General features: G+C 41.7%; 1 protein-coding gene across 2 annotated transcripts in view; it reads left to right on the top strand.

The window, feature by feature from the left end:
- The window catches only part of dock10 (dedicator of cytokinesis 10), a 55,622-nt gene that overhangs the window by 40,460 nt on the left and 461 nt on the right, over positions 1–14,701 (top strand). Inside the window, exons 39-56 of one of the 2 annotated variants that reach the window (XM_061826766.1) lie at positions 890–991; positions 1,362–1,474; positions 1,552–1,667; positions 2,098–2,235; positions 2,305–2,487; positions 2,571–2,681; positions 3,573–3,788; positions 4,537–4,594; positions 5,356–5,457; positions 6,226–6,332; positions 6,405–6,527; positions 7,883–7,996; positions 9,070–9,216; positions 9,287–9,497; positions 11,042–11,232; positions 11,329–11,429; positions 12,885–13,023; positions 13,123–13,195. In XM_061826766.1, coding sequence (XP_061682750.1) covers positions 890–991; positions 1,362–1,474; positions 1,552–1,667; positions 2,098–2,235; positions 2,305–2,487; positions 2,571–2,681; positions 3,573–3,788; positions 4,537–4,594; positions 5,356–5,457; positions 6,226–6,332; positions 6,405–6,527; positions 7,883–7,996; positions 9,070–9,216; positions 9,287–9,497; positions 11,042–11,232; positions 11,329–11,429; positions 12,885–13,023; positions 13,123–13,195 — 2,345 coding nt within the window. The remainder of the gene's footprint in view (positions 1–889; positions 992–1,361; positions 1,475–1,551; positions 1,668–2,097; positions 2,236–2,304; positions 2,488–2,570; positions 2,682–3,572; positions 3,789–4,536; positions 4,595–5,355; positions 5,458–6,225; positions 6,333–6,404; positions 6,528–7,882; positions 7,997–9,069; positions 9,217–9,286; positions 9,498–11,041; positions 11,233–11,328; positions 11,430–12,884; positions 13,024–13,122; positions 13,196–14,701) is intronic. The other variant, XM_061826765.1, reaches the window with a different exon arrangement.

The raw sequence follows: 14,701 nt of genomic DNA, 5'->3' as shown, positions 1-14,701 counted from the left end.
TCAGGAGACACTCTTTTGAGGTGCCACATTCTTTACTACTCCATTACGAAGTGAATTTCAATGGCCTATGTCGCTTTACAAATCATACAGGGATATTTGAAAATCTCTTGGCAATGACTGTCAATTTTAATTGACTGCACTCGCAGATTTCAATGTCAGAAACTCTCCAGACTTCCCTTTTTAGCCAAATGCATGGGAAATTATACTGTAAAGTATTACTATAAAGTGTAACATATGGTCATCTGCAATTCAAATTTCAAATTACTATATAGTGTATTTCCTGACGATAGGCACCTCATGAAATCTAGTTGCACAGCCCAGTCCATTTGGGTTTAGCTGTGTCGTTCGCTACTTCAACTAATTTGTTATTCTTAAATGAGAAATGAGGTGTATCTCACGTGGCCGGTATGTGTGTGTTGCCTGTTTCCTCCTACCTCATGGCTTGCTGCACTATTTGTATTTCCATTCAGTTTTACCAAGCCACTATTTTTTTCTTTTTACAATGGCGTGTGGTCTGGTGTCATTGAGACATCAACCAGTAGCACCATACATTTTAAGCATTTTTGTTGTTGATCTGCAATACACTTCAACTGATTTTCAGCCTTCCCCTGCGGTGCCGTCTATTAATGTCATTGTCAGGCAACTTCTCACCACTAACATACTCGAGTCCTTTGAACTAAAGTTACACATTAGACTCTACTGTGGGTCAAACTTGACATTTTTTCCACCTTAATGCAGTATGTGTAAAGTGTTTTGCGAAAATCTGCAGATTCCATACCCTAGTTGCACTAGACAGATGTTTTTTTTTTTTTTTACACACTGCACACTTAACATGACACTCAACTAAGCCCTACTAATGTTAGGTGTGATGTGATTGGCTCGTGAACAGGAAGCTAGCAGCGGCGCTAAAGCTGGCCCAGTCCACGCACGCCAATGGCACCGTGAAGGTCCCTAACCACCCCTCCCAGCCCTCAAGCCTCCTGCCACAATGGTAACCAGCCGCTTGAGCCACAATGACACAGCTTCTTTAACATATAAAATCGTCTTTTAAATTACAACAAAACCTCAGATACAAATTGTACTGCAAGCAAAATCAGGCTAAAATATACATTTATTCATCAGTGATGTGACCACCTTATTGTATTCGTGTGTAATTGTTCTCAGCATGTCCCCTGTGCTTTTTTGTGATCTATTGCTGTGCCTTGTTTTATTAGACTATTATAGGGTATAAAAAAACTCATTTTTGATTGTATTTCATTTCATTGAATTGTCCTGGCGTACCTAATAAAAGTCCAGTGAGTGTTTGGCAGGTTACAGATCACTGCAATCCTATCAACGCGAACTGCTTATTTCGCCAACAGGATGGCTTCTTCCGGTGGGGAGGGCCACAGACAAGCTCGTTCCCAAACCATGCCCATCATCCGGGGCAAGAACGCCCTGACCAATCCCAAACTTCTGCAGATGATGGAGTCCGGTTAGTCATTTCTCCCCAAACTATTGAGAACATTTCATTGACGTTGCTAAATTCTGCTCTCTTTGACTGACTTTCAGATAGCAATATCCAGGATGGGGACAGTCTGAGTCCCACTGATGTTGAGGCTAACTTGTCCACTGAGGTGGCGCTCACTGTGCTGGATGTTCTGGAGCTCTTTGTTCACCATCACAAGGTGTGTGTGGTCTTTTTAAAAGCCCACATCCTGAAATGACACCAGACTCTCTAACTGAAAATCACAGAGATGTTCAAACTTAGTTTTTTGTTTTTTTGGGGGGTCGGGGGGGATTCTGATTTCACTAAAGAAAAATGGTCCCAGTCTTACAAGGCGCGTTCTATTTTTATGAATGGTGCATTTTTTTTTGGTTTTCCCCTATATATATATATTTTACAATGCTATTATAATGTGTCTAACCATGACAAGCGGGTGTCTGCTCAATGAAAATAAATGGACTGTATTTCATTTTACTCATTCCTGAATTTTTGTATTTAGTTGTTATTTTACAATTTCCTTAAGAACTTGTTTAGGTTAATGGCGGTAGTACTACGCAACAATAAAACATGTTTCCCTAACATGTTGAAAATGTTCTCGCATATCATTTCAGAAGCAGCTGCTGCTGGATGATGGCCAGAACCCACTGATGAAGAAGGTGCTGGACACCTACTTGCTCTTCTTTCAGATCAACCAATCAACTACCACCCTTCGCCACATATTCGCTGCCCTCAGGCTCTTTGTACAAAAGGTCTCGTATATCAGTCAATGAATCCACTGTGAAACACTTCCGATATAATTTTTCCTCCCTCCCTGTTAGTTCCCCAGTGCTTTCTTCCAAGGCAAGGCAGACCTCTGTGGCTGCCTGTGCTATGAGATCCTCAAATGCTGCAACCATCGCTCCACCTCCACGCAGACGGAGGCGGCGGCCCTGCTCTATTTTGTCATGAGAAAAAACTTTGAATTTACCAAGGGCAAGTCGATAGTGCGCTCACATCTTCAGGTAAGGGCACCGAGAAAATCCCTCCATTCTTCCCATTGCGCACAACTGTCAATAAACCTTTTGTCTTTTCTTGCCCGCTTTAGGTGATCAAGGCAGTGAGCCAGTTGATAGCCGATGCTGGCATTGGAGGCTCCAGATTTCAACAGTCCCTGGCCATTGTGAATAATTTTGCCAACGGAGATGCGCCACTCAAGGTGAAGCCGGTCAGGTTGAATATATTAGGGCAGTGATTTTTAAAGTGGCAGCACGGTGCTGAGCTGGAAAACGTTGGCCTCACAGTTATGAATTCCCGGGTTCAATCATGGACCTCCCCTGTGTGGAGTTTGCATGTTTTCCCCATGCCTGCGTGGGTTTTCTCTGGGCACTCCGGTTTCCTCCCACATCACAAAAACATGCCACATTAATTGGACACTCTAAATTGCGCCTAAGTGTGATTGTGAATGCGGCTGTTTGTTTCTATGTGCCCTGCAATTAGCTGGCAACCAGTTCAGGGTGTATCCCGCCTTCTGTCCGTTGACAGTTGCGATAGGCTCCAGCACTCCCCGCGACCCTTGTGATGATAAGCGGCAAAGAAAAGGATGGATGGATTTTTAAAGTGTGGTATGTGAAACAATTCCTCGTGGTTCAGTGTTTTTGGTGCAAACTACATCAAATAGCTGGTTTTCTTGCACTTCTATGAGGCCAATAGACCACCCTGGGTCACCCTCGGTGTGGTTGGTTTCCCATCCACAGTCCTGCTCTCAGGTGGGCCTCATTGCCCGTAAGAATGAATGTGAGTGCAGATGGTTGTTTGTTTATATGTGGCTTGTGATTGGCTGCCAATCAGTTCCGGGTGTACCTCGGATCTCACCTGAAAATTCTTGGCGTAGGCTCTAGCACGTCCGCAAACCTAGTCAGGATAAGCAGTTCAGAAAACAGATGGATATATGAATTGTCTGGCCATGGTGGAAGTCTTCTGTTTGTAAAAAGATTTTTTTTTGGTTGGACCTCTCGCACTGTATCATAATACATTTGTGCACGTGTCCCCAATTCTGTCACTGCCATCCGATGAGTGTACTAAAAATGTACTTTGTTTTGTCCTGTAGAATTCTCCCTTCCCGGCAGAGGTCAAAGACCTGACCAAGCGGGTCAGGACAGTGCTGATGGCCACAGCTCAGATGAAGGAGCACGAGAAGGATCCGGAAATGTTGGTGGACCTTCAATACAGTTTGGCCAACTCGTATGCCAGCACACCCGAGCTGCGCCGCACCTGGCTGGAGAGCATGGCCAAGGTCCACGTCCGCAATGGGGATCTCTCCGAGGTACTTTCAAGAGACCTTTGGCACTTTGGTCATTCGTGGAGTTGCATGTTCTCTTGCATAGGTTTTCTCTATTTCATAATGTTCAGCTACTGTGGGTTGAAAACAAAGAAGAGTTGGAAACGGGTTTTTCAGCAGAACGAAAAGTGGAAAGCACAGACCCAGGACTGAATGTGGGGACTTGGAATGTTTTTACTAGGACAGGAAAAGAACTTCGTTAGTCACATCCATAAGCTTGAGAAATTCAAATGAGCAGATTTTTAGGCCTCTTGGCAGAAAAAGACCTGGAACTCAGGAATGTCTGGTTGATTTTAATTCATATTTCAAATGTTTACTGAGGCACCATGAGACAATATTAATCCCAGATACTAGAAAAAGTTGGTTTGGTTAAATAAAATAAACAATTTTATGTCGTCATTTTAAATTTAAATGACCTCATCCTGGCCTGTTTGTCCAATTTATAAAAAAAAAAAAAAAAAAAATCAAATGTGCTCCTCAACCACAAATATTCTTGTTTTGAAAAATTTCCCTTGGGATATATAATATAAGTGGCAATGCATGTTCTATAACATGCACCCCTTGATTACCAGACGACCAGTCCAGGGGGTACGCCGCCTCTCGCCCAAAGTTATCTGGGATAGGATCCAGCACTCCCGCAACTGTAATTAGGACAACCGTCATAGTAATTTCATGGATAGAAATGAGTCAAATAGCATTTAATACTGATGAATGTATCCTTTTTTTTTTTTAGGCCGCCATGTGCTACATTCACATCTCTGCCCTGATTGCAGAGTCGCTTAAGAGAAGAGGTGAGTGTGCACATGCTCCTGCAAGCGCCGTCTTTTCGCATGGTTTTTCTGTGTATGCTGATGCACACCATATGTTTAAAAGTATTGGGACAGCAAACAGCTAGTGGAGTTGAAAAGATACCACTCTTCAGGAAGACATTTTGTGAGATATATGGTGAGGTTTGATGAGGTTGAGGTCAGGGCCCTCAAGCGGTTCCACACCAAACACAACCAGTTGTGCATAAATGAATCACAATGTTGAAAAATTACTCTTAAAGGACAGCTAAGGGATCCAGTATGTCTCAATAGTTTTGTTCATATAACATTTCTCTAGTCTGCATCTTTTCCGACACAGTCACATCTAACCTAGAAATGATCATTATCAAGCAACCATTTTCTCTTTCTTTGCTAACACCCACACTGCAAGGTCGTGCAATCGAGTCATCATTGCGGAAAGAGCGGTGGTCACTTGTCCTGTATGCTTGCATTGAACACATTTGAATGCCTTTGAAAGAGAATGAATGCCACAGAGAATGAAAATGGATTCCCTTGCTGGCACAGCTCTGTGATTCCTTCTGCTGACTTCCTGTAGAATAAAGAGACTAACATATTGCATGTCACCTCATCCCTGTGTCTTCTTCTTCATGTCTTATGTCTGACCTAGTTCTCCATGCCCTGCCTGCATGTGATGAACACAAGCCAACTATCTGCTTGTGGACATTAAAAAAAAATGTAAACCTGCATCCTCCTCCTCCTCCCCTCCCCCTCCTCCTACCAAACAGGCTACTGGAGAGCAGACAAGACCCGGATATCCAGCGTGTCTCCTGAAGAAAGTCCCGTCTTTAAATGTAGCTCCTTACTAACCACCTCCCGAGCCCAAGACAGTGAGTGTGTGCGCCTGGGTAATGTTTGGGTCAGGATTTTGTGATGGTGACACAAGGGATGATGGGAAGAAGTGTGATGATGTTTAACAGGTGACTGGCGATGCTTTCAAAGACGTTTGGTGCAGTCAGTTACAGTGGCTTTACTGTTAATACTGAGAGCAAATACAAGGAATGCATGCAATGCCCTGCCTCAGTTAAACACTGATTACGTCGTCCGTGTGAACTGAGAAGTGCTGCACTATGAATAGATCCCGACCTGATCCAGAATACACTACCATGTGTTGTGTATGATTGTACATGGCATCTGTGAAGCTAATGTTTACCCCCAGTGTTCACAGTGGGCTCAGGACCAAGCATTACCATGAATACAGAAAATCTACAAGTAATTTCCCCAGGCCCTCCAAAAAAAAGATTTCAGCAAAGCACTATTTATGTCTTAAGTTAACGTACGTATGTCCTCACTCAGCTGATTTTTTTTTTCTCATGACTTGTAAGCAAAGAATTGTGAAACGAGTGCTCCATAGTGGTTCAGCTCAATTGACAACAAGCAGAAGTTTGGGAAAATAGTTAACAGTTCTTAAAAAGACACTTCAAGCAATTAATTGCCTTTCTCAGTTAAACTAAAGATAGAACAAAGACAATTACATGTTATGTATTTAACCAAAGCACACAAGTTTCCATGAATGCTTCTCCCACGTGCGACTGGACAATGTTTCAATGAACCATAAACCCACCCTAAGATCCTTTTCATCATTTCCACAACCCCAGCATCGTTTTCTCTGGGCTGGGCTGCATTCATGTGCATCAGTCCTAATGTCAAGGAAGAGGGAGCCATGAAGGAAGACACGGGTACACAAGACACGCCCTATACTGAGGTATTGTATGAACCTTATGCTCACATCTACGAACGTTGTTTTGCTGTTAATGTAATTCTATGTTGTGTGTAGGACACCTTGGTGGAGCAGCTGGAGCTGTGTGTGGACTACCTGTGGAAATCGGAGAGACATGAACTCATCGCTGACATCAACAAACCTGTCATTGTTGTTTTTGAGAAGAGGCGAGACTTCAAGGTACAGTATAATGATTGCAGTGATTTAGTGACACGCGGGCTCCATCTAGTGGTATGTGAATAATCCCTGCATTCACTTTTCAAAATGTGCATAATGTTCCTGTGTCGTCATTGTTTTTTAAATCCAGTGCAGTACCTTTGTTGGATATAGTTCAGTTATATTTAATTTTTTAAAGGAATTTCCAGTTAATATTTTGGAGCTATTTTAAAGGGGAATTCCAGTGCTTTGCGTGAACAATCTATCCAATAGGTCATGTAATATGTACTCTTATTTTGACAATGTGATGTTAAATCCTCTCTCATTTAATAGTGTTTTGAGAAGATTATTATCGCCAATTACGAATTTTCAGGGGTGCTGCCATTTTCGCGAGTCACATGACTTACGTGCGTGGATGTGACATGTAAGGTGCGCACCAAAGGCTCGATTACATTATGCCCAGCGCTGATTTCTCAGATTTATCCTCATATGATGAAGAAATAGCAGTATCGGTTGATCTGGAAGACAGAGGAATACTTCCATACAGATTTTCACCTGTGGCTCTAAATAATGTTCAATATTTGGATCGTTCTTCGGGTGGAATGGCGCCGCAGTCTGACTACTCTGAGGGCTACGCATGGGACGTATGTGCATCAACAAAGGCCCCCGGGTGGTTCTTCGGACAGGAATGACGCGGAGTCTGCGAGCCGAAGCTCAGCAACAAAGGCCCCCGGAGCTCCTGCCAGCAGCTGCAAATGGTTCTTCGGATCAGATTGACTCAAGTCTGACGAGCGAGCCGAGCTTCGGCGTCGCGGCCTGCCGCCGTAGCTCGCTCGTCAGACTCCGCGCCATTCCTGTCAGAAGAACCATCCGCGGCTGTGTTTACACACTTACGTCCCGCGCGTAGCCCTCAGAGCAGTCAGACTCAGGCGTCATTCCGCCCCAAGAACCATCCAAATATTGAACAATATTTACAGCCACAGGTTCAAATCTGTATGGAAGTATTCCTCCGTCTTCCCGATCAACCGGTACTGCTATTTCTTCATCAGATGAGGATAAATCTGAGAAATCAGCTCTGGGCACAATGTAATCGAGCCTTTGTTGCAGCAAGGTACACATCACATTCGGGCACATCCACGCACGTATAAGTCATGTGACTCGCGAAAATGGCAGCGCCCCTGAAAATTAGTAATCATCAATAATAATCTTCTCAAAACACTGTTAAATGAGAGAGGATTTAACATCACATTGTCAAAATAGAGTACATACTGTATTACATGACCTATTGGATACATTGTTCATGCAAAGCGCTGGAATTCCCCTTTAGGAACAACTAATGAAGTGATCAGTTTAATGTTTTTTTTTTTTTCTGTCCGCAGAGATTGTCAGAGCTGTACTACGACATCCACCGCTCTTACCTGAAGGTTACAGAGGTGGTGAACTCGGAGAAACGGCTATTTGGACGCTACTACCGTGTAGCTTTCTATGGACAAGTGAGGAATTACTACTTTGAGTGCCATCAAGTGAAAGTGTTCTTTTATTGTTAAATTTGGTTTATGAAGTGCGTTAGTATACATAAACATGACATGACATTTAAAAAAAAATCAAATCTTTTTCACCTGGATCTGTTCTGTCTCCAATTTTTTACACTTTACTTTGTTTTACGTTTACATAAGTAAAGGAGTTAAATCATTGTTTCTACTTTTACCCAAAACACTGTATCTGGTACGACTACTTAAGTACAGAGTGAGAGTATTTTGGCCAACTCTCAATTTTAGTGAGTTGAAGATAACCAACAGACCAGCTTGTGACACTCTTTGGATCAGGAAAATCTGTAAAATAAGATTGGAGCAGTGATGAATGTTATTGTGGTCATTTCAAGTGTTCTCACAATATTCTGCATTATACTGAGCGAGAGCTCTCTCAAGTAGATCTATAAGGCAACCAAAATAGTCAAAACACAATTCACTTTCCATTGCTTGATTGATCTCATCTCTCCTTCTCATCTGCCACAGAAAAAAAATAAAAATATTTCAAACCCTTTTTTGATACAATGCAGTTCCCACACACGACGTCCACTGTATTATAGTGCAAATTTGTTTTATACAGCTTTTTTATGATCTTCATTACAAGATTCGAGCATCTTAAAATGCTCAGCATTATTCTATAATATAGAGTTAGTGTCTTTAATTTCTCTGTTTGCTCTTTTCTTCCTTTTTTATTACATTCTATAACAAGATTGCGGTAAGTCTTACAGTCTCTTTGTTTTGTTTGCTTGCGAACAACGTTGCTCCTCTCCTCTCCTTTTGCAACTATTAACTCTATATAAAACTCACCCATTTGAAGGTTTATCTAAAGTTTGCTGTGTTCCATATGACTCCCTTTAATCTAAAAGTCGGTTTACCCTCCTCAACAACAAGAGCGGACAGAAAGTGACTATCAAGAAACCCAATTTATTTTTGGACTTTTAACATCATTTCCCAGATTGTAACACAACAGCAAAAATGTCATGTACTGTAATGTAACACAGTTAGTGTTGTGCGTGTGTGTCTCTGTGTACCGGTAGGGTTTCTTTGAGGAGGAGGAGAGCAAGGAGTTCATCTACAAAGAGCCGAAGCTGACTGGTCTGTCTGAGATCTCCCAGAGATTGCTTAAACTCTACTCCGACAAATTCGGAGCCGATAATGTCAAAATGATCCAGGATTCCAATAAGGTATCTCATCTAAATGATTTGTAAAGTAGAAAATAACAGAGAGCTTCATAGGTCAGTTCTTCTCCAATAGGTCAACCCCAAAGACCTGGACCCAAAGTTTGCGTACATTCAGGTGACGTACGTGTTGCCATACTTTGACGAGAAAGAACAGCAGGACAAAAGGACAGATTTCGAGAGGCATCACAACATCAACCGGTTTGTGTTCGAGACGCCATTCACCCTCTCTGGGAAGAAACATGGCGACGTGGAGGAGCAGTGCAAGAGGCGGACTATTTTGACCAGTGAGCGCTTTCCCGATTTGCAACGTACACTCACGGGTCACAACATTAAGTACACCGATTCCAACGACATCATTCAAATATTTTTGCACATTTCCCCGTTACAGGACCAATAAAGGTTACAAAATTTAAGCAGTGTACTAAAGAGAAACCAAAGTGTTAAACATCCCTAAACCTGTTCAACAGGAAATCACATTGATAATTTAGGCCTATTAAGGCTGGTAATAAGCATTCCAAAATTGGTGATTCACTGTCCCGCTTGACCCCACTTTGAGCAGACTCTCCCTTGTCCCAAAACCACGTCCCATTTTAATAAATATGGCTGATGTTTCTTCTGTAGTTTTGTGCATTCCTGCAAAATAAATAACTAAACAATGAACAGTCTGCCTAACTGCCTAACCACCCAACTAACTAACCAATCGATCAACTTACCAGCATGCTAACTCACCAACCAACCAACCAACCATCCATCTAACAAATGAGCTTAAGTAACCACCTGACTTAGAGTACTAATTGATAAATCAAATAACCAATCAAGTTATCAATTTACCTCCCCAACCAAAGCCCATCTAACTACTGTAATCATCTTAACTAATCATCTGACCAATTGACTTGACTAACTTGCTAATCAATTCATAGACTAGCTACCCAACTTGTCAACCAGTGTAGCAACAAAAGCAACTAGCCAATCAAGAATCTTACCAAACAATTTACCAGCCAACTAACAAACAAACCACGATTTAATTAACCAACACACTAACTTACCAACTAACTTACAAACTAACAACCCCTTCAACCAACTTACCAGGTTCCTCATCATCTTAAAGGTCCCATATTTTACCTATTTAGTCCTCCTCGAGTGACTCTGTAACATGGACTTTGTATAACAGTGTTAAAAAAAATAATCTTGTTTTTTCATATGAGTGTCTAGAAAAGGCCCCTTTCACAGCAGTTTGACCCAGTTTTGGATACACTTCATCCGCATTTGGCTAAGACAGCGCTGGCTTGGATGTGGCGAGGTAGCCAGAGATCTTCGCTAGTACCCATTACATCCCAAATACTATAAAAGTTGGTTTGGAAAAATATTTTCACTTTAACTAACCAACTGTCTTATCAACTACCCTACTAATTAATCAACCAACTAACCATTGTATCAAGCAGCTAAATAACCAGCCCACTAGCTCATCAGCTAATCAACCAACCAACTACAATTACAAATCAGTATTTAATGTGATAGTATTTAAATGTTCTGTGGTTAAAGAGTCTCTCAGACACTTTCTGATGAGTTCCCATACAAAAAGCTGTATTAAAAAAAGGGGGCAAAACACTTTTGTCCTCAGTTTTGTAGGACTGTTATTGTGGATGAAGTTCGTCGTGTATACAGTAGTGCAAAGACAAATGAAAATATTTGAACTCTTCTCACTGAATGTGTCAATCAAACCATTCTCGTATCGAAATTGCTGATATTTTTTTTCTCAGTGTAGTCTACGTCATCTGCTGAAGCATCATTTTCGATACGTGGCGCTTCTTTCTCTGCCTCTCCTCAGCGAGTTCCAGCTTCCCGTACCTCAAAAAGCGCATCCAGGTGACGGAGCAGCAGAGTACGGAGATGAACCCCATCGAAGTGGCCATCGACGAGATGTCTCGTAAAGTGTCAGAGCTAAATCAGCTGTGCAGCATGGAGGAGGTGGACATGATCCGACTGCAGCTCAAACTGCAAGGGAGCGTCAGTGCCAAAGTCCGTCTTCCCCGCCTCTTCCAAAACACATACAGTACATGTATAGCACACGATGGGTTGTTTTGGCACCGGACTTATGTGATTGTTACTTCCCAGGTCAATGCAGGCCCGATGGCGTATGCCAGGGCCTTTTTAGAGGAGAAGAATGCCAAGAAGTATCCGGACAACCAAGTTAAACTACTAAAGGAGATCTTCAGGTAGGATTACACTACTTACTACATTCCATCTAAAAAATAAATAGCTTACACATTTGATTTTGTAAATAAATACACTAGAAAAAAAAGTGTGCTGTACATGCACCGAAGACTCTCCGTAACTTCCACATGCAACCCAGGCTAAAATGCAGCACCTTCACTCACATTCGTACACATAAAAGCGCAAAATGTGTATGACCAAAATCCTACCAAATTGTGGCACACCTGTCGGAGGTTTGGCTTGATAAGTAAAAAAAAAATTGCAGCCCATCAATAGTGTTACTCCTGCTAGACTGAAGAAAAGTCACAAGAATTTACTCAGTAAAACTATTATTTTTTAGGAGGGCAACTTGCTCCAGTTTACCGCATTTTAATCATGCACAACCGATGATAGAATTAATGGCTTTTATTTTCAGTGCGGTGACAAAATGTGCAACTCTAGACAGTGATATGGCTCAGAGACAGAACCGGAAAATTGCTCAATCTTTTACCACAAATCAAATACAATACCTGAACAAAATAAGTGGCTTGATATGTTTTTCGTTTATTTCCATTGCTTTTGCTTTAGTTCTTGCATTGACGCGCGCAATTTGGTGCAAAGCACATTCATCTCTGGAAACCAGAACTCTTCTCCTTTATGACTGCTGTGATGGCTGGAGAGTCCCACAGGTTTTGTATTATTATGTGAACAGTTAAATGGGGCACCTTCAGGCATCGAGAAATTGCACCCAACGATGAACCACACTTGTGCAAATCTATAATTCTCTTCCTGATATCTTTGCTGATTTCTTTTGACTTTCCCATGTTCATTACACAAAGGTGAATTTAGTTTTGATTGTGCTTTTAAATACAGCCTCGGGTGTCTGTAATTAACTCAATAAGCCCATTAGACGCTTCCAGATATGTGACATCATCATCTGGGTTTTCCCAAATTGTTTAAAGACACAGTAATGTAAGTGTACGTTAACGTCTGACTTGTATGTAAAGTAAATCTGATATTGTCAAAAGAAAAATTCTTCTAATTTTTCTAGAATTTAGCTGATCTAAATCATTTTTGGAATTTGAATTCACCTAAAACAGTAATAAAATGTCTGATTTCATGTCAGAGAGTGAGGAAGAACAGTGAATATATCTTTTTACATAGTGCATGTAAATATGTGGTTTCAAATGGCATAGTAACATAATGATAATCTTTTACAGTTTACTCTCAAAATTTGTGTGAAATCTGGGCCAGTTTATCTGTTTTACTCATTTTTTAAAATTTATATTTCTGTTGTATGAATAATAAAATATGGATACATGGGCTAAAAGTACCTTGTGCCCTTTCGTGGAAGACCATTTTATTGTTTTGCCAAATCATTTGGGGGCGAATTTGCTTTATTAGACATTAAATTGTTTGTTTTTAAATATACTGTATATTAATATTGTCAGGTACTTTTTTTTTTTCAATATATCCAGACAGTTTGCAGAAGCGTGCGGCCAGGCGTTGGATGTGAATGAACGTCTGATCAAGGAGGACCAGCTGGAGTACCAGGAAGAGATGAGAGCTCACTACAGGGACATGCTCAGCGAACTGTGCACCATCATGAACGAGCAGGTCTGGTCTTGTATCGTGCAGCAATTTCTGACGCAAAATCCATTCTTCTCATCTTTATTTCTGTTACTGTTGTCCGTGTACTTTTCTTCCAACTCGCAGCTGCAAAAAGGTGTTTTTGCTTCCAGCTGCACCTCTCACTCTAACAGCTTTCTTTCCACTTTGTCTAAGACTGGTATGTCATCACGCTCATATTCACTCACTTCCCACTTCTCTGGCATTTCAAGGCATTTTCCACAACTGGAACTTCATCCCGCAGCTAGGAACATTTAAAGAACCATTGTGTTGGACCTACGGTCTCAATTAGTCATTATTTCCTAACGCTTTTCGTCATTAGGGTCATTAGGGTTTGTCAGCCGACACATGAGTGTGAGGTGGGGCGCACACTGGATGGGTCACCAGCCAATCGCAGAGCTTCATGTACTGTGGACAACCAAAGTCACATTCGCGCTAACGGACAATTTAGTGTCTTCAATTACTGTAATTTCCGGCCGACAGAGCGCACCTGATTATAAGCCTCACCCAGTACATTTGGAAAGGAAATACCATTTGGTACATACATAAGCCGCATATGTGTAAAAGTCGCGAGTGCCCACATTGAAACCCACATTGAAACACAACATATTTACAAAGAAAAATGGTACACAGATAGACTTTTCATACCTTAGCTTAGCTTGACATTGCAACAACACGGCACGAACTGTACTGGTTTAAATAAAAAAAAAAAAAAAAAAGAACAGCCGCGACTATTACACAGTAGCAACACGGCAGGACAGCACTAACAGGGCCATTTAAAAAAAAAAAAAACAACAACAACGCGGCAATAACACACCAGCAACGCGTTAGCGTGGTACTTACAGGGCCGGTTTAAAAAAAAAAAACATACTGGTAAAAGTCACTTCGTCGGCACATTATATTCCACCAGTCTCACTCTTACCTTTTCTGCTCGTGTGCCCCCTTGCGGCTGTGAGAAAAAATGCACAAATTAGCCACATCACTGCATAAGCCGCAGGGTTGAAAGCGTGTGCAAAAAGTTGCGGCTTCTAGGACCGAAATTACGGTACTTTAACAGGCAGCATAGTGGACAGCTGTCAAGTGTTGGCTTCACAGTTCTGAGGTCCAAGGTTCGATCCCGGCCCTCCCTGTGTGGAGTTTACATGTCCTCCCCGTGCCTGCATGGGATCTCTCCGGGACGTCCGGTTTTCTCCAACATCCCAAAAATATACAACATTAGTTGGACACTCTAGATTGCCCCTGGGTGTGATTGTGAGTGCGGATGTTTGTCTTGATGTGACCTACGATTGGCTGGCAACCAGTTCAGGGTGTACCCGGCCTCCTCCCCATAGACAGCTGGGATAGGCTCCAGCGCCCCCGTGACTCATGTGGGGATAAGCGGCTAAGAAAATGGATGGCTGGATATATATGTATATATATACACACACACACTGTAATATACTGCGCCAAGGTGTGCACACGAGAAAAATTGCAGAAGTATGTCATCATTTTTTTAGTTCATTGTGTCATTACTGGATATCTTATGAGGTGCAATATTGTAGATTCCTGTTTTCTTATTTAAAAAAAAAGACATTACAAACATTTTCTTATGAAAAATCTCGTTAAAAACATTTTGTTAGCATATATCAAAGCATACCTGTAAAACTAAAACGTTTCCTGGAACTTT

This window comes from Syngnathoides biaculeatus, chromosome 8 (genome assembly GCF_019802595.1).
Source record: "Syngnathoides biaculeatus isolate LvHL_M chromosome 8, ASM1980259v1, whole genome shotgun sequence".
NCBI lineage: Eukaryota > Metazoa > Chordata > Actinopteri > Syngnathiformes > Syngnathidae > Syngnathoides > Syngnathoides biaculeatus.
This window is presented reverse-complemented; position numbering and strand designations above follow the sequence as displayed.